At 43.6% G+C, this 25,854-nt stretch overlaps 1 protein-coding gene across 1 annotated transcript in view; it reads left to right on the top strand.

Annotated features, from left to right (window-relative positions):
* The window catches only part of VEPH1 (ventricular zone expressed PH domain containing 1), a 1,092,144-nt gene that overhangs the window by 435,615 nt on the left and 630,675 nt on the right, over positions 1 to 25,854 (top strand). Inside the window, exon 6 of the mRNA XM_086944228.1 lies at positions 1,516 to 1,736. Coding sequence (XP_086800354.1) covers positions 1,516 to 1,736 — 221 coding nt within the window. The remainder of the gene's footprint in view (positions 1 to 1,515; positions 1,737 to 25,854) is intronic.

Consider the following 25,854-nt stretch of genomic DNA (forward strand, 5'->3'; position numbering starts at 1 on the left):
GTGCATCTGCCTTAGCCTCAAGTGCACTTTTGCAAAAGAGGTTCCCGCCGATCCAAAGGGAACCTTAAAACAGAGCTGGTGCTCTCTCGGGGAATGGAGGGGAGGCCTTTGCCACAGCCGAGGTCATAAAGGCCCTCTTTGTTGCACAGTTGAAGGGTGGAGTCATCGCTGTTTGCTGCCATGAACCATGTTTGCACTTGAGGTTTGTTATAGTCACTGATTGTCAAGACACGCTTTCATTACACAGAATTCAAATGCAATCAAGTGTTCAACGCCCGGGCTTGAATTGGGATACATTTGGCTATAAGGAATGGTACTTTAGTAAACACACTGATTAAATGATTGAAAACTGTGCAACATTTCTAGCGCAAATAAGAAAGCTGCCTTTACTCTGTGTGTAAGCAAAAATAAAAATAATTCAGAGTTTGCTGCAACATGGTGACAAATGTACTAATTGTTAACGTAACGTAACCCAATGCAGCGCTCTGTTGCTTCAAATGGAAAGACACAATCAGCACCATATTTACTAAGAGAAGGCATTGTTTCCCCCCCCCCCCCCCCCCCCTCCGTGCTGGCAACCTTAAGGCTACCATGCTCCAATGCACACATCCTTGCACCATCGTGCAAGGATGTGTGCGTTCTGACAAGCATGCATTATGTATTGAAAGGGTACCCCTCCAGTACAAAATTCTATACTCTGACCAAGTTTAATACTTTTGCCACTTCGTATGCGTGCTGTACAGTGCATCACACATGAAGAGTTGGAAAAGTTTGGAGACTTTTTAAACTTGCGCTCCATTGTTATGTCTCGAGGAGAAATAATATTTATTTGTGCAAATTCCTGACAACAAATGTTAACTGATTTATGTAAAAAAAAAACACCGGGGTTGTTTGGGATTGCCAACGTACTCCCCCAATGAAAGTCCCTTTGACACAAAATATCACAAAGTAGTGCACCGTGCTTCTTTGAGTTACTTTAGGCAACTTTCTAACGCAAATCGTGGTTTTCACTCGAAAGTAAATCCCAACACAACACTTTGCGCTGAGTTTGCATCACTTTTGTGTGCACAATGGTTAGCAAATTTAACTTATAGTCTCATCAACAAAAGTCAGAGTTTTACTAAGCAAGATTCAACCATCATTGTCAGTGTTCTTGAATCCCACTTGAGATGGGATGAAGTAATCTTTAATCCCATTTGAGATGGGATGAAGTTTTTCTTTATGGGCTATGGTCTCAGAAGAGAATGAGGCATAGATGTGCTCTTGACTGTTTGGTTGAAATGCTTTGTTAGCTTCAGACCCAGTTTTCTGCCCAATATTTCAAAAGGAATGGGTGCACTTCCAATTAGTCTATTGTCAATATTTACTCTTGAATGTGACTGTTCTCTGTCAAAGCTGTCTCTACTTGCTGGCTGTCACTGTTTGTGTTTTGCTGTCAATAGACACTGGTAAGCTTGCAACATATATGCAAATACAATCATTTAGTATTGACTCATACATTTTCTGTATTTTTAGGAAAAAGCAAGGATATGTTTGAATCATTTAGTGAATCATCTTGCCAACATGGAGCACTCTTTTCACCACACCCTACTTCTGGAGATCAAGAAAATCACAGACACTTATAGCAGTATCTTGGGCATTCAGAGTAGAGATATCTACCGAATGAGTAACAGTTTTACTACCATTTCCAATCTTCTGATTCAGCAATTGCAAAACGAAAGAGGGATCAAAAGAAGGTAAGATACTAATGCTCATCTAAATTGCAGCAAGCCATTGTTCTCCACTCAATGAAATGCTGTGTATAAGGTAAACATGAGGTGTATTGCAGTACTGTAACTTTAGCCTTACTGCAAGAATTTTGCCTAAAGGGTGTGAAAAGATTAGTATTATGTTGTAGCATTGGATTAAAGTCATGTGATTACCAGTATCATCAAACGTATATAATGTATTGCAATACTATCTAAAATATTTTTGAGAGTAAAACATCTAATTAGTAAGAAAGAGCCCCAAAGTGCCAACAAAAAGCAATTGGAAAGTCCCCCAGATTATTGGTATTACAAATACACTTGGAGTCAGTGATTCATATGGCCTGGATACCCGTCACCCCCTCCCAACACAATCCCCAAGGATGGGAAGACGGATACAGTTCTTGAGCTTTTGGAAGGCGGGAGGGAGTTACCCTCCCGGCCGTATTTATTAAAATATGAAACAAAATTAAAACGTTAAATAACAGTTTCATATCATGTACAATTTCATTTATACATTACGATGTTTATTGGCTAACCTTAACATATCTCTAATACAAAGGTTCTCCTAGCCGATTCTAAAACATCCTGTAAATGCATTTCTCAAAATTCAAATTGTACATCCTAACATTACGGGCCAACGGCAAGGTCATAACCGGTGTCAGATCCCTAATACCAGACTCCCCCCCTTACTTGTGAGGGGCGGGCGCACAGAGGACTGTACCTCTGTGCCAACTTCCAATTTCCCTTGTCTTAACGGGGGCCCATACTTACTCGACGCCATCTTGGTGGTCGTCCGAGGACTCGTGTGAGGTGTCTAGAAGGTAGCGTAGACCCCCCTGCCACCCCACACTGCTCACCACATCCGCCGTCGCGGATGTCCTGGCCCCGGGAAATTCCAAGGAGGGGACCCGTAGCCCCTCCTCCCCAGGGAGGGGTCTTGACCGCCTTCCCTTTCGGCGGTCCCATCCTTAAAAGGGTACCGCCTCCCCGTGTGAGGGGCCAATGGCCGTCTCCCCCCGGGCGCTCCCATCCATAATGGGTGGCGCCCCACCTCTAGGGATCTTCCAATTACTGCTCACCGATCATGACCTTACCGCCCGACCAAAAATAAATACGACATTGTTTAAATCTACTAAGAACGACATATACCGTTATACTAGCTTTTCAAGTATAAACATTATCTCCACATCACACTTTATTAGAAACAACCTGAAAAAGAGACATCACACTTTATTAAAAACAACCTGAAAAATTAAAACTCATATCATCATCAATCGACTTTATTGCAATCCCAAACGCTGTCATCAGGGGCTGGTGGGTGGGTCAAAATTGGCTCTTGTTCCGTCAAGGGCTCACGTGCAACGAGGAGGTGCAGCTTCCAAGCACAGGAACAAGAGGATGCTTCTTTGGATTGCTGCTCCATTTATTCTTCTCCGGGAGGGCGTGGACCCTCCTCCGACCGCCTACAGGGCGTGGCCAACGGTGTAGGTGTCTAGGACAGCCCCTCTTGGGCGGGAAAAGGCGCGCCCCGGCTACGCCGCTTCGGGCATACCAGCCGTGACACGCCTCCCGCCCAAAATGGCTTCCCGGGGGGATCAGGGCACCCGACCATACGTTCGGGGGGACCGAGTGGTCGCCCCTTTCCATATGGCCTGGATACCCATCACCCCCTCCCAACACAATCCCCAAGGATGGGAAGACGGATACAGTTCTTGAGCTTTTGGAAGGCGGGAGGGAGTTACCCTCCCGGCCGTATTTATTAAAATATGAAACAAAATTAAAACGTTAAATAACAGTTTCATCTCATGTACAATTTCATTTATACATTACGATGTTTATTGGCTAACCTTAACATATCTCTAATACAAAGGTTCTCCTAGCCGATTCTAAAACATCCTGTAAATGCATTTCTCAAAATTCAAATTGTACATCCTAACATTACGGGCCAACGGCAAGGTCGTAACCGGTGTCAGAGCCCTAATACCAGACTCCCCCCCCTTACTTGTGAGGGGCGGGCGCACAGAGGACTGTACCTCTGTGCCAACTTCCAATTTCCCTTGTCTTAACGGGGGCCCATACTTACTCGACGCCATCTTGGTGGTCGTCCGAGGACTCGTGTGAGGTGTCTAGAAGGTAGCGTAGACCCCCCTCCCACCCCACACTGCTCACCACATCCGCCGTCGCAGATGTCCTGGCCCCGGGAAATTCCAAGGAGGGGACCCGTAGCCCCTCCTCCCCAGGGAGGGGTCTTGACTGCCTTCCCTTTCGGCGGTCCCATCCTTAGAAGGGTACCGCCTCCCCGTGTGAGGGGCCAATGGCCGCCTCCCCCCGGGCGCTCCCATCCATAATGGGTGGCGCCCCACCTCTAGGGATCTTACAATTACTGCTCACCGATCATGACCTTACCGCCACAGGCCGGATAGTTGACCGGCTATCCGGACCCCCACAAAAGCTCCTACTAAAGGTCATGATTACGTAAACCCTTTAACCAAGCTAAGAAGTCTCCTATGAGTAAGACATTTCCCTTCCGGGACAAATGGACCCCATCCGCCAAATACATATGGTCCCCCCTGATACACCCGTGTGGAATACACTGCAATTTACCTGTACGGAACAACCTACTCAACTTGTTATTAACCTTCTTTACTGAGTGGTTCAAAGCTGGCACAGCAAGGGCCCCCCGCCACACCTTCCGAGGAATCATGTGTGACCATGCGATTGTGCACCCCGAAACCCTTCTTGCCAACCAACTTACTGTGGACAAAATTAACTCGAGAAGCACTCGTCGACCAACGGTCACCAAATCATTGCCCCCAAGATGCACTATGATTACAGATGGCGGTGACCTCGTCCGCCCTAACAGTCCCTCAAAGAAACTTTGAAACTGGTCAATACAGAGCCCGCCCCTTCCGTGGAAGTCACCCTGTACCCGTATTCCCCAGCCACGTGAATCATGTCACCTGCTTTGAATACGTCCGCGGCTCGCCTCACGTATGAGTGGCCAACGACCCACACCACTCTTTCATCAGCCGGTGAACTTTGACCGCTGGTCCCCAGGTGTCGGGTCAACTGCACAGTCCGCCCCGCAAATCCTGCTCGCGAAACTGTAAACCAAACAGAAAACAAGAAGCGTGAGTACAAGACATTAGCTTCACAACATGTGCAAACGCACATACCTTTTATAACAGTTCGAGGACCAACGTCCCAACCGCTTTACTTTTTCAACACTCAGACCCCTGGCTGTAGCCTCTGTAGCAGCCCCTATCCGGAAGGAATGGGTCCCAAAATCGCTCGGGTTCAAGCCCGCTGCCGCGATTGCCATTGTTAACACCCGCTGGAACTGAAACCTAGTCAGTGGGGTGGCGTCGGTGTGCCTCAGCAAGGTTCCCCCCCATGATGCCGCCCTCTGTGCTAAATAGTCCTCCACGCATTTCACCGGGCACATGGGAGACCCTGGAATCCGTTGGACTACCACACTATCCCCGATCGCTCCCTGATCGGTCTTGGATCTGGCAATTGAGACTACCATTGTCTCCCCCTTAATTTGAATGTGTTCTCGACACAGACCTCCCCCCGTATCCTGCTTGTTCCGCGCTACCAGTTCGCTTACCCGCATAGCCCCATGGAATGCTAATGCAAAAGCGGCCCGGAATACCACCGTCTCTGATTGAGATGAACATGTCGCGGGGAGTACGGACAGTAACAGGGACAACCTTTCTAAACCTATCGGGTGCCTCTCATCCACTCTGCGACCCTCAAGGCGTTGCCACCCACGCAGCGCCTTTTGTACCAAAAAGGACGATGTGGGGTCCTGGATGCCATGAGCCCGTCCCATAAAAGAAATGGCGGCCCGGTGCCTATTGGCCGTAGCCACTGATTTGCCTGCCTGATGTAAAGATACCAGAAATTTCAGGACATACTCCTCCTGCCCCCAGTGCTCCCCCCTAGCTGAACCCAAAAAGGACCAATAAGAACGGAACGCCCCTTCATATGCCTTCCTTGTCCTGGGTGCTAGACTCTCTCCCACGAGGTTTTGTTATCCGGGGCACCAAGAGACCAGAGAGCTTCGGGAAATGGTGCCGCCACCGAGTCCGCTGAGGGCAGAAAACCCCGGAAGGCCTGCATATGGGAACGAGAGAGCGCATCAGCTGCCTGATTTAATACCCCTGGCACGTGTCTTGCCCTAAAGTGGACGTTTAGTCTCATACATAGCAGGACAATTTCCTTCAGTAATCTCAAAATCCATTTGCAGCGTGCTGCCTGACTATTGATACACTCAACCACGGTCATATTATCAGACCAGAACACCACAGAGCGATCACGAAACCCCTCTGGCCAAGTTTCCAAGGCCACCAGAATGGGGAACAGCTCCAGAAACCCAATGTTACTAGTGAGTCCATTATCGTGCCACCACTCAGGCCAGGTTCGTGCCGACCATTGATTGTCGAATATGGCGCCAAAACCTACACTCCCCGCCGAGTCGGTCCACAACCCCAGTTCTTCTGAGGAAACTGGTGGATCGGTCCACACAACACGACCGTTGAAATCCGCCAGAAATGCCAGCCATATGCGCATATCCTGGCGAACCTCTGTTGACAGTCTTGTGCGGTGGTGCCCTTCCCTGAGGCCCACCATGGCTTGTGCGATAGAACGAGAAAAGGGGGGAGCCATCGGTATTACTCTCAGGGCAAAGTTAAGCTGACCCACAGCCTGTTGTAACTGATGGAGAGTTACCTTTCTTTCGCCGAGACATGTTTTTAGCGAGGCCCTGAATTTCATCACCTTCTCTTCGGGCAAGCGGAAGCACCCCTCTACAGAATCGAACTCAATTCCGAGAAACTCGAGTGTAGTAGATGGCCCTACCGTCTTACCGGGTGCCAGCGGCACGCCAAACTCCTCCATAAGGTTACAGAATTCCCTCAAGGCCTGTGCACATTCCATGTCCCCGGCTGCCCCCAGAAACAGAAAATCATCAAGATAATGCATAACATGTGTAAAGCCCGTGACTCTTGTGAACGCCCATTGCAAAAAACTACTGAATTTCTCAAAATACGCACAAGAGATGGAGCAACCCATTGGCCTACATTTATCCATGTAATAGCGTCCCTGAAACATAAAACCTAGGAGACGCTGATCATCTGGGTGTACCGGGAGCAACCGGAACGCTGACTCGATATCTGATTTAGCCATCAGCGCTCCGGGCCCTAGGCGATTCAAAATGGCGACGGCCTCATCAAAGGATGCGTACCGCACCGAACAAACTCCCGGGTCAATTGCATCGTTCACCGAAAGGCCCCTAGGAGCTGACAAATTATGTATTAACCTGAACTCCCCTGGGTCCTTTTTGGGGACCACTCCCAAAGGTGAACAAACAAAATTGCCAACTGGTGGTATGTCATATGGTCCAGCAACCCGACCTCGGGCCACTTCCTTACCAATCTTTGCCTGTACCACCGCCGTATTCTGTTGAACCGATAGTTGGTTCTTACATTGTGCTTCCCCCCGAAAATCCCCCGCCGGGATGCGGAAACCATATGAGAAACCGTCTCGCAACACCCCGGCGGAGATATGATCAGGGTATTCGTTCAGCCAAGGGATCAGTGCCATGATATCAACCGGGGTAGGTAATGGCGCCCCTCGGTCTACTTTAGACCTGTTTGGCGCCCCCTCTACCTCCCGTATCACCAGTCTTGGCTCTGCACGTACTCTCGGGGTGCGAGGACTGCCCGCACCCTGCACACTCATGCCTGAACCTGCAAGATCCCTGTGGCCTAGAACACTTGCCTCTGTTAAAGCTCCAGCAGACCCCTTTCTTACCCGAGTTGCCATTATTCTTTGAGTTCTGATCGCTGCTTTTACCCGCCCGAAAGGGGGCCCCCAAAGAATGGCGGGAAGGCTCCACCCCGTTCCCGCCTAAAAATGGCGACTTCGCCGTGCTCGACCTCTCAATTTTCTGCCAGGAAATGGAGTCGAAACAATACCACGTCAGGGATGAGTCGTACTCTTTGGACTTACGAAATATGCTATCGTAACAACACCATTGATTGCCCCCGTATGATTCATAAAATTCCATGATACGTGTCTGATAAACGGCTAATTCCACCACTAATTCGGGCCTACGTTCCCCCATGATTGCAGTGAACATTCCAAACGCTCTGGCCCAATTGGCGATCGTTTCATCTACTCTGAAACCCGCCATCTTTGCGCGCCATACACTAGGATGCAAAAACTCTTTCTGGTTTTATACATGCTCAATCTCATAGTGATCGGTCAACAAGGAAAACATGTTAACATATTTATCCGCCCAAATCCTCTCTTTCACATCAATCGGGATATGTTGAACGACTTTTTCCCTCCTTGAGGGTACCGATCCCTCCCCCGCCATTGGCAATGGCTGCTTACCTGAACCGGTAGCTGTGACCGTTGTCGCTGCCGAACCAACGCCCGATACTGGTTGTTCCACGGGAGCCTGCGGGGAAACAAGAGGACACGGTGCCTTCGCAGCATCTTTCGATTGCCGCAACTGCTTCATTATCGACCTGGCTTCTTCAGCCGTGGCCCCTTCATTCTCTCTGCCCAACCGTGCCGCCAACTGGGCAGCTAGCTCCAGAGGCATATCTTCCTCGTTCACAGGAGTGACCACCACAGGGATTGGTTGTCCCGCGTTCGGGACCGGAACTGGGGCCTCGATCGGGGTGACCGGGTCCGCTGGAGGTGATTCGGGAACCGGGGCCTCCCCACCCGATGCCCCCTTCTTGGCCCTTCTACCTCTCCCGTTAGGGACCACTCCCGGCAATGCTGGTCCGATGACTTTCTTTGGTCCACCCGCACCGTTCATTGCCGCCATCTGCTTCTTCATGTCCGCCATGTCCTTCACCAGCATACGAAGCATCTGGTCGGTTCCGACCCTCTTTCCGACCTTCTTGCCAGGCATCGTCCAAGGGTAATCATCAAGGTCCTAGGTCAGGAAGCTTCGAACTCGCTGAAAGAAGAAACACAAAATTAAATTCTCAAAATTGGCTCTTGTTCCGTCAAGGGCTCACGTGCAACGAGGAGGTGCAGCTTCCAAGCACAGGAACAAGAGGATGCTTCTTTGGATTGCTGCTCCATTTATTCTTCTCCGGGAGGGCGTGGACCCTCCTCCGACCGCCTACAGGGCGTGGCCAACGGTGTAGGTGTCTAGGACAGCCCCTCTTGGGCGGGAAAAGGCGCGCCCCGGCTACGCCGCTTCGGGCATACCAGCCGTGACACGCCTCCCGCCCAAAATGGCTTCCCGGGGGGATCGGGGCACCCGACCATACGTTCGGGGGGACCGAGTGGTCGCCCCTTTCCATATGCTTTTCTCTCTCAGAAAGCTAATCTGTATATACTGGCCAGCTTGGAGTAAAATGCAGATTGCAGTATTCTAAAATGATTTTGTCAATCACAAATGCGTTGATGAGTCATAATGTCAACATTATGCTCTCCGTGAATCACAAGAAAACATAAGTTACTAAGAAGTGTTTCCCCCTTCCTTTTGACTTGGAAGGCAATGTAGTCCTGTTTTGTGATTGGCTAGTATGTGTGACTTACTCTTGGAGTGCCCATTGCCTACGCCTCTATTCCAGGTGTAACCTCAAGTACTCCTGTTTTACTTGGGCACTTAAAGAGTAAGCAATTAGGACTAAAACAGCAAGCCACTGCAAAATATTTGTGGATTTGGCCCAAAGCTTTGGCACTGCACTGTAAAAGCATTTGAAAACTCGGATGCACAGAGTAAGTTAAAAAGCGGCCTAGGAAACATCTTTACAACAACTTAGACTGTCTCAGGCTTTAAATATTTCACGAGGGGTTGCAAAACCATAACACATGTCAATTTTATGCATATGACACTTGGATTAGAATTTGATCACGTAAAGCTCACCAGTGTATATGTTTTGATAATATTGGCATATATTGATTAACTTGACTACTTGTCTGATAAAAGATATGTTAATCTTTCATATGGAAAATTAGAACATGCCTTCTTCAATAACAGAAAAGAATGCCCCCGTTATGGATAGTGTCAATCAAGATCTAGTTATTTCACTGCATGCAAAAGGGATCCCTGGATGTTAATAGCACAGAAGTTGAACACTACCTTTAGGAACAACATTTTGGATCTGGGGTTTGCATATAATTACAAACAAATCTCCAGATGTTTGCAAGAGGAATATTGAATGTGAGGACAAATAAGGGATTATGAGTTAGATATAATAATGACTATTGTTCTAGATGTACATCCAAGAGAAAGCTGAAAGCCAAGAGTTAGCTTCAGAAACAAATCAACAAAATTGTGAAATTAGACATAATATGTCTGTGAACTAATCTTGCTATGAGTTAGGGGTTTGGGGAAGTCAAATTTAGAAGCAAGAGTCAAGTTCTAAAGATGCTTTAGTAGCTAGTCAAACAAACCTACATTAGGGGAACTGCTTTGAATAAGATTGTATTTTGTAAAGTTTTGAGGTGCAAAAGTGCCTTGAAAAAGTATAGCACCATGGAATAATATCAATTTTCTTGGGACTGGGGCCTAAGAGTGATTTCAGTCTGACTCTGATTTAGTAGGGGCCTGATACACCAAGGGCCCGATTCCAATCTCAGTCGGTGGGGCTCCAAATTGGATTTGGTTTTACCTAAACCGATCTAGAGCCCTTTTTTCCCACTGATTTGTTCCCAATTCTGAACAATCAAGTACGATGCCTGGAAACTCGTAGCGCTGACCGAACCTATTCCGAAGGCATATGAAGAGATAGAGCACTCCGGGGCCGGATCGTTCAGCTCTATGGAGTAGGTTTCCAAGCAAGCAAGTACGAAGAACGATTTGGACAGCCTTTCGATTCCGAACACAAGTCATTCGGTTTGCTTTCTGAACGAGATCTGAATCGGACCCCAAGTGTATTGTCCAGCTCAAATTTTTTACCTTTGGGCTTGGTCTTTTTTCTGGAGGTCAACGTCTTCATGTGCAGCTAGGTCCAAGGCTGAAGCTGATGATGAGCCATTCAGATATATCTTCATCAGGCTCCCATTTAAGCCATTGGTTTTGTCACCAAAAGCCCTGAGTGGGACAAAGCTGTATTTTGTAACTTCTGATGTTGCTTTGCTAATGGGATAGGTTTGGCTCCAAGGTTTTACCTTCAGATTTAGTTTCTTTTTAGTTTCTCCAAATCCTCCAGCAGTACAAGGGTGTAACTTGTAGCTGGACAGGACTCCATGAGGGAGACATATTGTATTGCAAAGTCCCACTGAGCCCTTCCTCAATATGGGAAAAACTTCAGAGAGGGACAGACCTTCTTTTCTAATCTGACCATGGTGCAACCTCCCTGGTCAAATATAATGGCCTGATCTCTGTCTTCCAAAGGTGTAAACAATAATTAGGTCCCACTTTTCTCCAACTGCTTGAAATGTTCTTTCAAGTCAATCCACATCTCCTAAGTCATCAGTACTGCCTTCTAGGCACCAGGTATCACTACAGCCAGGGCACCTGCATGTTCCAGTCCTCTGTGGTCAGTTGGACTATCATGGGGTCAGGACATCTTCCCTGAACAGGCAAAGAAAGAGTTCAGTAACCTGACCTTTGGAGAGCAGTTCTGTTCTATGGGTGTTTGCAGGACTCTGGAGTACTTGATCTTGCTCCTTTTGCAGCATTTTCCTCTTGGCTTTACTGTAAAGATTACCAAGAGCTCTAAATCCAAAATGGCTAACCTCATTTTCCTCTAGAACAGCATATGGGCCTTGTTAAACCACTCCCTTATTTGAATGAGGTCTCCTTTCTCTATCAGGATTAAACCATTTTTCTTCCTTCTTATACTAGAGCAAGAAAGACTAGGAGGGCTCTTGGAATTAATGGGATTCGATCCTGCCTGCCCCATTGGGTATCCCCAAGTCACAACTGGTAAAGGAAAGGTTTTTCTTTGTTCTACCAGCTGTACCTGTTCTACTCCCAGATAGGAAATCATGTTAACTTTCCAGTTGTTGACAACAATCTTGCCTTTCTTATCTCAGAGTCCAGTCAAGTGTCCACTGGCATGCTAGGTTGTTAACTCCAGTCAAGAATGTGTATTTGGCCTCTGGAGGTGAGATGAGAGGCAGATCGGATTGTCAGGACATTTTAATTCAGGCAGCACAAAGTACATTTTTATTAAGATATTTGTCCTCCAAAGTTGTGAAATAGCTACGTTCACAATGAAATATGATTTTTAAAAGTAAGTGAAAAATTATTTTGAATCAATTTGCTTGTATTTTTCGTCGTAGATTGAAATTAACAGGTTTTAATTTTACATAGAGAAACTAAAGTTTTGAAGATATATTATCAGTAAAAACAATATTGAATCACTAAAATATCTGAAAAAAATAGTGTTTACAAAAATATCACCATCCTATACTTAATTACCAACAACACAAACATTGATCATCAAAATATTGCTGTAAAAATGTCTATTTCTACTAATATTGAAACTCAAAACATTGTAAACAAAAATATCTTTTGCTATAAATAAGTATATAAAATATCAAAAATATCGAAAACATAACATCAAGTACACTAACATCATAAAAAATACAGCCAAATAAAAAAAAGCATAACTCTGTTTCCATTAAATACAATAAATTAAACTTTACATAAATCAATACATCATTTAATTACTATATTAAATTATTATAACAATAAAACAAACTGTAAACCCATAAAAAATAATTAAAATACATTTCAAAACATCAAGGGGTCCATTAGGATGTATGGGGGATCGCCACTGCCCGCATGGCTGTAGCGATCCGCCCTACATCCTACCCCGCCCGCCACCCATTTCCCCCGCCATATTAGTATGGTGGGGGGGACCCGGGTGGACTGGAAGACCATCCACTGCTTTTCCGCCCGGTCGACAAGTCGACCCGGCGGAAAAGGGTTTAATATGGTGGCGGTGTCTGCTAAACACCGCCATCCATATTCGTATGCAGGCAAAGAGCAGCCTTTATGTGGCGGCGTTGCAGCCAAAGAAAGGCATGCGGAGCTCACAATTGGGGGCCCGATGCGGGCCCCCAGGTAGCTGGGGGGTGGGGGGTGCACATGGGCGGTACCTATGGTACTGCCCTGCATTTGCATGCACAATGCGGCAGGCACTGCGCGGCGCCTGCCACTTTGTGCATGCAAATGCACAACATGCATTTTTACCATTGCGGCGGGTGCTGCTGAAAGCACCTCCCGGTGCAATGTTAAAAATGCGTGATGTGCCCGGCAGTGTGGCAGGCGCATCCTAATCTCCCCCATGGGACCGCCGCACATATGGCGGGCAGTCCCGTTTTCCTTCAGGATGGCGGGCGGACAAAGTCCGTTCGCCATCCTAATGATGTCCTAAATAGTTAAACAAAAAATAAAAAGTAGAAATGAACTTAAACATAAATATTCCTCTGAAATAACAAAATATATATATATATATATATATTTGGCATTAAACACTAATAAGCGTCCTCCAAGAAAGGTAATAACTGAAGACAAATCCAAACAAATGTACTTTAACCAATGAAAATAACTGTAAAGCAAACTAACCAATAAATAATGAAAATTAATTAAACATACTATTTAAAACAATCATAAATGTTTACACTTACCACATCAACTAAACTAAAGCTGCAAGAGATAGTTAAAGAAAAGGGGTGACCCTGTGTCCCTCAGAACCTGGGTAATTTATGGTTAAGCAAGGGTGGTTCTGTCGGATAGAACAAGAGCGATTTGGGGATGCTAATAATGCAATTCAGAAAAAGAAAAAGAAAGCTCTCTAACACACAAAGATCTAGATCCTAGCACTGAATGAATAGGAAGTGAGATCATAGATTTGAACGAATTTGTGTATTTTATATCAGAATTACTTCGTTCAATGATATATACATTACATAGGTAGACTGTCAAGATCAATAATAAATATCAACGTAAAGTGCAAATGGGTGACAAATGTGCATGGTGTTTAGGTGGTTGACATTATATACAGTGAAAACATTTTCATATATACACATATATACAGGTGTTAAGATAGGCCAGATACTGATTTGTATCCAGCGATTCCTATCTGTCCTAGTGTGGAATCCTGGTGGTACTGGACCTAGAAAAGCATTGACGTTTTGACCCTATGGTGCCCCAATGGGTGGTCACGGCGGGTCTTCCTCAAGACAGGTGCGCGGGTGGGACGAGACAGTCAGTAAACAGGATTAGTTCGGTTACGGAGCGAGAAGATGGTCCGCAGTCCCATCCATCTATAGCATGTAGTCAGGAAGGCCTATTCATTCAGTGCTAGGATCTAGATCTTTGTGTGTTAGAGAGCTTTCTTTTTCTTTTTCTGAATTGCATTATTAGCATCCCCAAATCGCTCTTGTTCTACTAAAGCTGCAAGAGAATAACGCTTTGACATATTGCCCGTACAAAATCAAAGAAAGTAACTGCCTTCACAAGTAAATTAAACATTTGTTTTAACATAGTTGAAATTAACTTATTTAAAAAACTTTAAAATAAAAATAATTAGCCAACTAATCTTTTTATTTATACACCAAACTTTAAGTGCTACAGGAGAAATACAAAGCCATCTACAACCTACAGACCAAGCAAGAAAATCCAACAATCGAACATCTGGAAAAAGGCACTTAAAAATTAAAGAAACACAAAATACTTATAAATATCAACTAATCCTTATTAGTAAAAAATCAAACTAAACACCTTCAACCCCTATTTACTAATAAACATTTAAAATATAACTAATGCAACTTTTTCCTGCACAGAAAATAAAGCACCTGATCCACATTACATGTAAAAGAAACTGCAATTATAATCAGCAACAGAAATGTAAGTATAAAATACAGACACATTGTCATAATATTTTATGTAACATTAGCAATGCAATACTAAAATAATTAGAATTTAATTAAACATATTATTAAAATATTTCATATAAATAATTCATTAAAAATCAACACATCAACAAGCACATTAGAAATAAACACAAATTAAAAACAAATTAATCCAACACACAACAATGTAAAATAATACATTTCAATTGCAGGAAAATACACAGACATAATAAAATTTAACATTTTTCACCTGCAAATAAATAAATAAATGAAATAAACTTATAATTCCGTAGCACTTGAGATTGGATGCATTATGATTTCCACATGCAAGCAATTTAGCGGAAATACTAATATAGGCAGATGATGATCATGTCGCATGGCAAACGCACACTGCGCTGGCTCTACACAATTTTCATCAAAGATATGTTCTACCTTTAATGTTTGCATAATGCCTTTCTCAATAATGCACTCTAGAATCAATACGAAGTTGGGTGAAAATCTTAAGTTATGTATGATTTCAACATGCATATGCATGACTTAGTGTGTGTGCTTTTATTGACTAGGGTATTCCCTAGTAGCTTGGTTCTGAAGAAAGCCACTGTGACTCATTCAGTCCTCATATTTGGCTGAAACATGTCGACCTAACAATAGGATGTGAAAAATCATTAAATTCTCACTGTATATCAACTATCACTGTTTTTAGCTCTACCCTGGGAATCCACAATTAAAAGTTGTCAAGGGAGAGATAACCTTGAGGTAGTTTCAACTCACTCACAAATTCGCCACGTCACAAATAAAAACATGCGTTAGTCATCTTAAGTGGGAACCCAGTGATGAACCATGCCACAAACTAGGTTGGTGGGTGAGAGTTCTTTTGAAAAACCTAATGGCCTCCCTGAGACATGAGTGAAAGACATGAGTGACAGCACTTTGGGTTGATAGCAAGCGTGTTCTCCTTTGTTTGACCCATTGATAAAGGGATGAAGAACAGGCTGATCTCTTCTTCTCACTCTCCTTTTTGTTTATAACAGTTACAACATAAACATAACATTAAAAAGGTAATAAACATAAATTATAATGTTACAATACCTCAAATAACACTACACTACTAACAAACTGTAGGTAAGCCTAACACACAACATAACTAAACAACAGAACACAAACTACAAATAACTCAACATGGTCTCATATGCCGACGACACTCAGCTCATCCTCTCCCTCACCAAGGAACTTGACATCACCAGGTGCAATTTCCAAAAAGGGATGAAAGACATTACATCCTGAATGAGCAGCAGCTGCCTGAAGCTCAACTCAGAGAAAACAGAAGTCCTCATCCTCAGCTCCACCCCTATGCATAAGGAAACACTTGGTGGACCCCTGTCCTCGGAAACCCACCCAAACGGACCACACACGCAACCTCGGCATCATACGCAACTCTTCACTCACCATGAATCGCCAGATCAATGCTGTATCCTCCACTTGCTTCAACACCCTCTGCATACTTCAGAAGACCTTCAAATGGAATCCCCCGACTCTAGGAAGACCGTCACCCACACACTCATCACCAGCAAACTGGACTACAGAAATGCTCTCTACGCAGGAATCAACAAAAATCTCCTTTGAAAACTCCAGACCATCAAGAAAACCACAGACAGACTTATCCTCGACATCCCATAACATGACCACATCCAACACCTCCATGACCTCTACTGGCTCCTGGGCAAAAAAAGAATAACCTTCAAACTGCTGACACACGCCTACAACGCCCTCCATAACACCAGACCCAAATAGCTGAACAAACGAATCTCCTTTCATGCACGCCCCCAAAAGAATCCTCCACTCTGCCGACCTGGCTCCAGCCGCGGTCCACTGCGTCCGCAGGACCAGCAGGTGGCAGATAATTTTCCTACCTCGTGGCCCAGACCTGGAACAAACTCCTGCACCACATTCGACGAAGCCTGGTACTGCACCCCTCATGGGTGCTTTAAAAACTCCTTATCGATTGATTGAACTAACTCTCAAAATCAAAAACAAGCATTGGCAAAGCCAATCGGTCTAGGCAATGCAAGAGCTATTGGTTTTGTCAATGTCGATGTGTTTCAGCAATGCATGGCCAGATGTGGTAAGTGTTCCCAAGGCAGATGCAGCACCCAAGTGGCCACAGCTGATGCACTGTTACTCCTTTGTGTAACCACAGGCATACATGAACAAGGCATCCCAAATTCAATTTACCATTTGATAGAGATGTGGTTGCAAGGCAATAAAGACCATGGAGGAGATTGCTTATGTACTGTGTGCTATATTCTAAACATGCTTATAGTACAGATGCACTCCAGCACCAAGGAGTGCAGTTGGTGACTTGTGCCAATTTACAAAGATCATCCTGTAAAATGAAACAAGCCCTTCCGGCAGCCGGCTTTATTAGTAACCAGTGAGCCAATAATGATGTGTTACTGTTTTTTTAAACTGTCTCAGGGGGGAGGAAGGGGTGAGAATGAACAAGTGAAGGGCAAATGAAATGAAGTGATCATGTGACCTTAAAGGCCCTTGAAGGCCTCAGAGGTTTTTGCTGATGTACTGTGCACTGCATTGTAAACCACAACACACATACTATACAGATGCACTCCAGAGCCTAGAGTGCAGTTGGTGGCATATAGTGCCTTTACAATGACCATCCAGTAATTGAAACAAGCCCTTCCCACAGTTTGTTTTATTAGTAACCAGCGAGCTTGCTATGATGTGTTCCTGTTTTTTGTAACTATCTCAGGGTTGGGGAGGGTGGTGAGAATGAGTCAGTGTAAGGCAGCTGAAATGAAGTGGTCAAGTGACATTGCAAGGCAATAGAGATCATAGAGAGCATTGCCGATATATTGTGTGCTCTATTCTGAACTACAAAATGCTTACAATACAGATGGACTCCTGCGCTGAGGAGTTTAGCTGGTGGCATGTGAGGCTTAACTATGACCATCAAGTGGATTGAAACAAACCCTTCCCGCAGCTTGTTGTATTAGTAACCAGCGAATCCCACATGAAGTGTTCCTCTTTTTTGTAACTATCTCTGGGGTGGGGGGGGAGTGAGAATAAGTGAGTGAATGCCAGCGGAAGCAGAGCGGTCATAGCAAGGCAATTGAATCCATGGAGGGCATTGCTGATGTACTGTGCGCTGTAATATAAACCCCAAAATGCTTACTATAAAGATCCATCCACTCCAGTGCCTAGGAGTGTAGTTGATGGCATGTGCCACTTTACAATGATCATCCAGTGAATTAAAACAAGCCCTTTCCACCGCCTGTTTCATGAGTAACCAGCAAGCCCATTATGACGTGTTCCTGGAGAAAGTGACAGCAGGAGATAGTGAATGGGGTACGGGACAAGAAACAAGAACAGGATTTACAGACCTGTGAAACAGTGTCGTGCTCGGAGGTGGGCTCTTAAACACAGAAAAAAGAAATTCCTAAAATGGTCGTTAAATGGGAGTAATAGATGGACCATAGTAATTGATCCCTGCTCTTAGGGTGAACTAAACATAGGAAGAGGCGTGACGCATGCATGCCTTGGACAAATGGGGATAAAGATTAGGAGAGAGACGATGGAGCCACCAAATGGGAAGCCCACAAAGTATATACAACATGTCTTTTTCAAGAAAGCATTGCGCTGTCTTGAGCCGAGACCTAATAAGACTATAGCGCTCCTACATCCCCACTACCCCTCAACCCTTAAAGAAAACTTGAAAAATGTCTTATCTTATCCAATGATCAGCAGCAGGCAAACGTAAATTGCTCCCACCGACTTGATGAAAAATTACACAGCCTACAAAACTAGACTTAGGGGTTGATTATGAGTCTGGTGGTCCATGGAGCACCAGACTCATGGGGGCACGGCGGTGGTGGACTTCCACCCGCCTTATTTTAAGTAGGGTGGTCGGACTGCCATTGCACTGCTGCAACCACCAGGATTCAAAGATCCCTGCGCTGGTGCAGCAGTCTTGAGGCAGCAATATACCTCCACCACGGTTTTCATAGCAGTTTCTCCTACATGAAGAGCATGGCATAGTGGAAACAAAGGTGGCCCTACAGGGTCCCCTGTTGCCTTTGGGCCATGGGGTGCATGCAGGGGGGTGGCACATGTTGTGCCTGGCGTGTGCCTGCACCCAATATCTGCGCGGAATGGTTTGCACCAGTCCATGCCATACAGGTACTGCATATTTGATAGGCACCGCCGTAGGAACGACAAAGAAGCGCCTGCCAGTAACTTAACAAATCATAATATGGCGCACCGTGCACACACACGTTTGGCAGTGACCACCGCACCACTAAACTCGTAACTCGGCCCTTAGTGTAAACAAATGGCAGCTAAATGAAAACAAAAAAAAGATTATTGACCTATAGAAAACAATGGGCTTTAACTTAAAATGGTAAAAGAAAAAATTGAAACATATGTAACAATACTATGAAATATGCAAAACAAATCAATAAATATGTAATAAATAACTATGTACAATATCAAATAAATAGTTCTGTTAAAATAATGAATAATATAATATAGTAGTATTTATAATATACTTTAAAAATGATATCAAGCTTTTTATAAAATAAAAAATGTATTTATTAAAAATCTACAGCGTTTAAAGAAAAGTACCATATTTGGAAAAATAATGAAAAACATAAATATGTGAAGCAATGTAAAAAAATATATGAATTGTTTTTTATTTCAAATCAATTGTCAAATACCAATATGTAAGGCATTATTACAAACATGTATACCATGGTTTGTTTTTTAGAAAAATGTGAGAAATACAGTATACGAAACAATGTTGAAAAAAAAGGCATAAAATGTAGTGTTTGAAAAAATATGAACAATAATGTTCTATGTTTCATAAATATATATATGTATAAAAATTTAAATATATACATTAAATATAATATAAAAATATAAATAAAGGAAAATATAAAACTAAAACTGTGTCATTTACTATACAATTTTAAAAAGTCAACACTAATGATGTATGTGGAAGAAAGCAATAATTACATTTTTAGATCTATTAAAAACAGCATAATATAACATATGCTATTCAACATCGTATACAATAAAACAATTATATTTACAACTCTTACTACTATGGAAATCATAGTAGGGGTTATGCTATATAATAAAGGGATCACAATTACTATTCCCATTCCAATCTAGGGAACGGTGTTACCCTCTATAGTAGTCACGTTTACCATTCTTACCCCAATCTAACTGACTAAGGGGGAGGTTTTGGACCCTACAAGAGAAACATTTACCATTCCCATGCCAGTCTAAGCCATGTAGGTGAAAGGTTTGAAAACAGAAGTGGTAGCATTTATTATTCCCACTCCAATCTAAGCCATTTAGGAGTAGGTGTTAGGCACTAAAGAGGTAAAATTTACTATTTACTGTTGGGGAACGTTTTGGACACCAAGGGGTCGATTCTGATTTGGTAAAATCCCCTACGAATCGCCGTATGGAGCATTTTTCCCATACAAATCATACACCTTCAACGTCCCCGTACGTACGATGAAGTACAATCCGAACCCAAAGCAGATCTCCGTACGAATCATACGAAAGACCATACGAATTAAAATACGTACAAATCGCATTCGGAACACGCAGTACGCGACGTCCGTACGGATTAAAGCAGCTTTTCACGAACCAGCAATACGATTCGTTACGACAACACTCCATATGACTCTTTTTCTACGGGAGTTTAAAACGTCCGTAAAAGCATATTTTTACTCGTACCGGGTGCAAAATGGACCCCCTGGATACGCGAGTACACCCCATGAGTGCAGGAGTACGGTGCGTAGGGGTACGATGCGTATGGGTATGGTGCATCGGGATACTGTGCATGGGTGTACGGTGCGTAGGTGTACGGTGCATGGGTGTACGGTGCGTAGGTATACGGTGCGTAGGTGTACGGTGCATGGGTCTACGGTGCGTAGGGGTACGGTGCGTACCCCCATGATTTCAGGGGTATGGTGCGTATGTGAATGTGTGGTTCTCCGTATGAATTTCTCAGATGACGTTTTCCGTACGAATCGCAGTCTCGTTCCCTGGTCCGGGTCATACAGCATGTTTACGATTCGTACGGTTCACCGTGAGGGTCCTGTATCGTACAGATTTTCCCTTGCTTTTCGTACGGTTCGCACACATTCGTACGTATTCTTTTCCTTCGGATCGTACTACGCGATTCGGACAAATTTGTACGATTCGTATGGAAACGGCTACGAATACGAATCATCGTACGGATTTGTTTCCCGAATCGGAATTGACCCCCAAATGTGTTATATGTACTATTCCAACTCCAATCAAACCCACTTAGGGAAAGGTTTTGGACACTAAAGGTGTAACATTTACTATTCCCACTCCAATCTACGCCTTTAGGGGAAAATGTTATCGCATATAGTGATTGCATTACCTATTTCTTCTCCAATGTAAAATAAGTATTTATAAGTGCTAAACACTAAAAAGAACACATTCTATAGTTAACACTGAAAACAATTATAATAGCATTAACTAACTAATAAAAATAAATAAAAATACGTTAGAAATTGTGACTAATTTATATAAAAATAATCTTGGAAGTGTTTTAAAAAAATGTAAAACATGCAATGAAAATGTATGTAATTATAAAATATGTATATAGTAAATACGATAAATATATAATCATTGAAAATCACACATAAAAAGATTAGTACAGTAAAATAAAAGTTACATGAGAAATGTTACTATATATTTAAATATAGTTTTTTCATAAAATAAAGAGGTATTACAATTTAAATTATAAATGCATTTTAACAAATCCACAGTTTAACTGATACACCACACAAAAATAAACATATCTTTAAAATCTCTCCTCCAATTTCTCATGTAAACCCAACTTCCCACTCATATAAAAATGCAAAACTGTTCTAAATAATACTTAAAACATTATTTATAATATTTGAAATTACAATAAATAAATTAGAATCATACTATGAACAAAAAGTAACATACAAAATGTATATTAAAATAACCATAACAATGATATACACAACGAAAATTTAAAAATATATACTTTTTAGAACAATACGACAATCTTAAAAAATGCTTAAAACTATGGGCCTCATTACGATGCTGATCGGACCGACCATCTGACTGTTGTCTTCCCGGGCCCTTTCCGAACTCCGAGCCTTGGGAGTTTCCCAATCAAATTACGATGCAATTGTGGCGGTCACAGCATCGGTGGAGCACATATCCTCGAATATGTTGCTGCAAATGCATACAAAACTCCAAGAAAACTTGTGAATTGTACACAAATGCATGACATATGTGGATATATCATAACACAAAACTTCTCGGATCTATGCTAGGGTGTGACTAGTGTTTAAACAAAGGAAAAATAAAGAAGGTGAAATTGTGTCTCTCAATCAACCCCCAAAGGAGATCAATCCCTTTCAGGACAAATGCCCTCACCCACCATAGGTGGCATGCTTCATCATTTTGTCTTCTCCTCCCAGGGGGAAAACCTATTCCCACTGAGGGCTACGACTCCCTCACTGTGAGGTAGGAGCTCTGGGATGTTTTGAGAATGTCCTAAGCTGACGAGGATGCTAAAATCCCATATGTGAGCACAAGGTGTCGTGAGGGTGCAGCGCAAAAAGTGGGTGAAAAGAGAAATGTGATTCTAAAACTACCTAGTGGGGGCAAAAAAATCTTTATTGGCTTGTCCGGACTGGCAGTGTTTAAAAGCAGTGCAGAGCAGTATAGATTCAAACTGCTAAGGTATAAGGACTGGAACTTATCCAGGCCAAAAGATAAGTAGACTCAACTGGTTGCAGCTCATGTACCTTGATTGAGAGACACAATTTCACCTTATTTCTTTTTCCTTTGTTTAAACACTGGTCACACCCTAGCGTAGACCTGAGAAGTTTTGTGTTATGATTATAGTATATGGGGAGTCACTTCTCGCAGGTCTTTAAACTGTCTCCCTTGGACTCTTTCCTCATTCTTTTTGTGTTTTAATATGTGGAGATATACCTTGTGCACCTCGTACCCCATTGCTGGAGTGTGGCAGAATGTGCAGAGTCCAGTCAATGGGGATACATACTGCAAAAGGACATACCTGGATTCTGGGATCCACAGGATTGTTGTCATCGATGTTCAGCTTCTGAGGTGTAGGGGGATCTAGAGGAAAGGATCCCTGGTAGAGACTGCTGGAGAGAAGTGGCTCGGGGTGAGTATGCACCCCAAATCCTTTGTCTCCGATGACTCAAAGCAGCTGGTTTGACTGCCTTGGTCAGGTCTTTGGACACCCACCTCATAATCCAGATGGCGTTCGGATATCCTTGTACAGCTCTCTGACCGCTATCTCGGCAGTCAGAGAAAAGCTGTTGTAGTCGGTGGCCTTTCTTCACCGGTCAGAGTACACGATGCATGCATCGTAATCTGGCTGTTGGACCGACCACTTATGAAGAAACGTTTGATGGCCCGACCTCCTCTGACAGGACCGCGTCAGCTGTTCTGACTGGCATCGTAATCAGGCCCTATAGTCTTACCTTCAATATTTCTGTCCACAATAATTTGGACATGACTATAATTATGATACAATATATTTGTTTTACAATATTTTTAACTCAATATTTTGTCAAACCAATGAATCTAAAGGAACCCACACATCAAACGCATATATTGGACATTTAGGCCATGATTCCTAGTTTGGTGGTCTGACCCCTGGACCACTATTGCGGCGGTCAGGAGTAATCCAGCAGGCTGGCATCATCGCCACTGCCACATTATGAGTAAACCGCCAGGCTGTCGGTGTTGCAGTGGCTGTGCCAAGGCAGCAACTGAAATTGCATGTGCTGCCAATCCTTTCACTCACTTGTTTAAAGTTGGAACACCTGACCCTTAAACAAATGTTGCTGAGACCAAAAGATGTCTTTTTACTTCTATTTTATTTTGGAAAAAAGGCGATATTTTATTATTAGAATATCCACGAGATTTTTTAAGAATTTTCAAGGAGAAATTTTTGACCTTATGTACAATTGACAACTCATCATTATATAAACACAACAAAACTTTTTCAATAGAAATCTTTTTTAGACTTTATAAACAACATATAATACAAAACACTCAGTCATACTACTCACAAACCACACTATTTACATATCAACACACAATACAAAAGAAGGAAAACATATAAATTGTATCTGCAATGTAATCACTTGATTTACAATGAAGCCTAGCACCTAATTATATATTTACAAAGCTATTTACAAGTAAATATCATCCATTTCTTGGTTTGTTAAAGGCTTGAAAAGTCTACGCGTTTCGAACTCATATGAGTGAATGAGTTCTCATCAGGACCAAGGTCTGTGAAAAGAGAAGGGGGAAACTTATTGGTATTCTGTTTGGAATTAAAAAAAAGCACCTCCTACCCCTACTCCTAGCTTGTGTCTCTTACCTCTCAGTCACTTAGAAACCAGAACAACAACAGTGAATAGTCTGGGCACCCAGCCATCTGTCATAGAAAAAATAATAATTGAAACCCATCAATGTCTGTCCAGACAACAATCAAATTACATCACATTCAAACTCCAACCTAGTTCTTTCATGCTTACATGATTCAGGAGGGGCCAGGCTTTTCGACGACTCTGGGCGCGTGAGGTCCGGCTGTTTGGTGAAAACGGAATATTGTAAGGAATTGGTTTAAAATTGGCAAAAGAAGCTGCGAGTAGAATAGCGGTGAGTATATTCTCACCTCGGGTCTTAATGCTGTGTCATCAAGAAGCCGGTTTGGTGTCGGGTCAACCAATGGTCCGTGGCACTTGGAAATAATTCTACGAGACAGGAAGGGAAAAGCTGAAATCAGCGTGTGTCCCCGATCCTGTGGTTTCTAAAAGGCGTTGTATCTATGCGCGGCTTACCTGACGGCGGGGTTTTCCGAACCGGGCAGCGTTCTGTTTCCAGTTGTCCGAGTCTTCCGGGTCCGCAAAAGATCCTGGGAGTGTAAGCGGATGTAGGTTATTTCCGATAGTCCGTCTTTTAACCGAACTCGCCTCGTTTGACAGGAAGTTGTGTATCTGGGAAATGTAGTTTCCTCGCTGCAGTTTCTCGACCGGGTGGCTCTGTGTTGATGAATTAGAATTTTATGTGGACTCGCAAAGCGTCCGTTAATTAAAATGCGGTTCATCTGAATATGGGATGTTGAGGCTGGCAGTGTTCAAAAGGCACATAGCTCAATCGCATTAATGTGGCATGGCTATGACCCAGACGATAGGTGTGTGTTGGTGGAATACGTGTGCAAATTTGCACAGTTTGTCAAAAGATTGCAATGTAATGGCTTTTTCAATTGTGATGCCAACTGTTAATATTCTGATAGGATGGGTTGTTTTAATTGTGGATGCTTAAAGGCAGTTGGATGACAGAGGTGTTGGTCCAGTGTGGGCAGGGTTCTTATGATGTGAGAGACTTATGACGGGTGTCCACAGAACATGTTAGAGATTATAGTTTGAACATTTCAGACATCTCATTGAGCCCATGGAATGCCGTGTTGAATTTTACTATTAGCATTGCTTCCATTTTGGTGAGTTTTGCATCAAGATTGCCACCTCTAGTGTCACTTTCTATTTTGGCAATAACTGTCCAAATGACATCTGACTCTTTGTGTTGTTTTTCTTTCCAGTGATTGACCAGAGGGGCTGTGGCCACACTGTTACGGATTCTGGATTTGTGCTGTTGTATTCGTAGGCGCACTTCTTGATTGGTTTTCCCTATATATACCAATTGGCAGGGAAAATAATTCCGTATACCACATTGCGTGATTTACAGTTTGAGAATTTTTCATGTTTCCAGCTGATGTGATTGTAGGTGAAAACCGTCCCTTCAACCGTAGTGTCACAACAAGTGCATGTTCCACATTTTCGGTGTCCCTGAATTGGCGGGAAATTGAACATAGTCCTTAAATCCGGATTTGAAAGCAAAAAGTTGATCTTTATATTTGGGGATCCCACCATGAAAAGGTCAGCGGAAAGGCAGGTCAGAATTGCCACAGCAGTACTGGAATTGACACCGCCGCCATAGCCCACCACTTTCCCGACTGACATGGGATCCAAGATCCAGTCGCTTGAAGCGGTCTTGTGGCGGTCTGACTGCCTTTCTCATAATCAGGCAGGCAGACCAATGAGGAGGAGGCTTTCAGACCATCACTGATGGTACGGAGGTCTCAAGACCGCCTTACTCAGAATGAGGCCCT

Source organism: Lissotriton vulgaris, chromosome 11 (genome assembly GCF_964263255.1).
Source record: "Lissotriton vulgaris chromosome 11, aLisVul1.2, whole genome shotgun sequence".
In the NCBI taxonomy this organism is placed as follows: Eukaryota; Metazoa; Chordata; class Amphibia; order Caudata; family Salamandridae; genus Lissotriton; species Lissotriton vulgaris.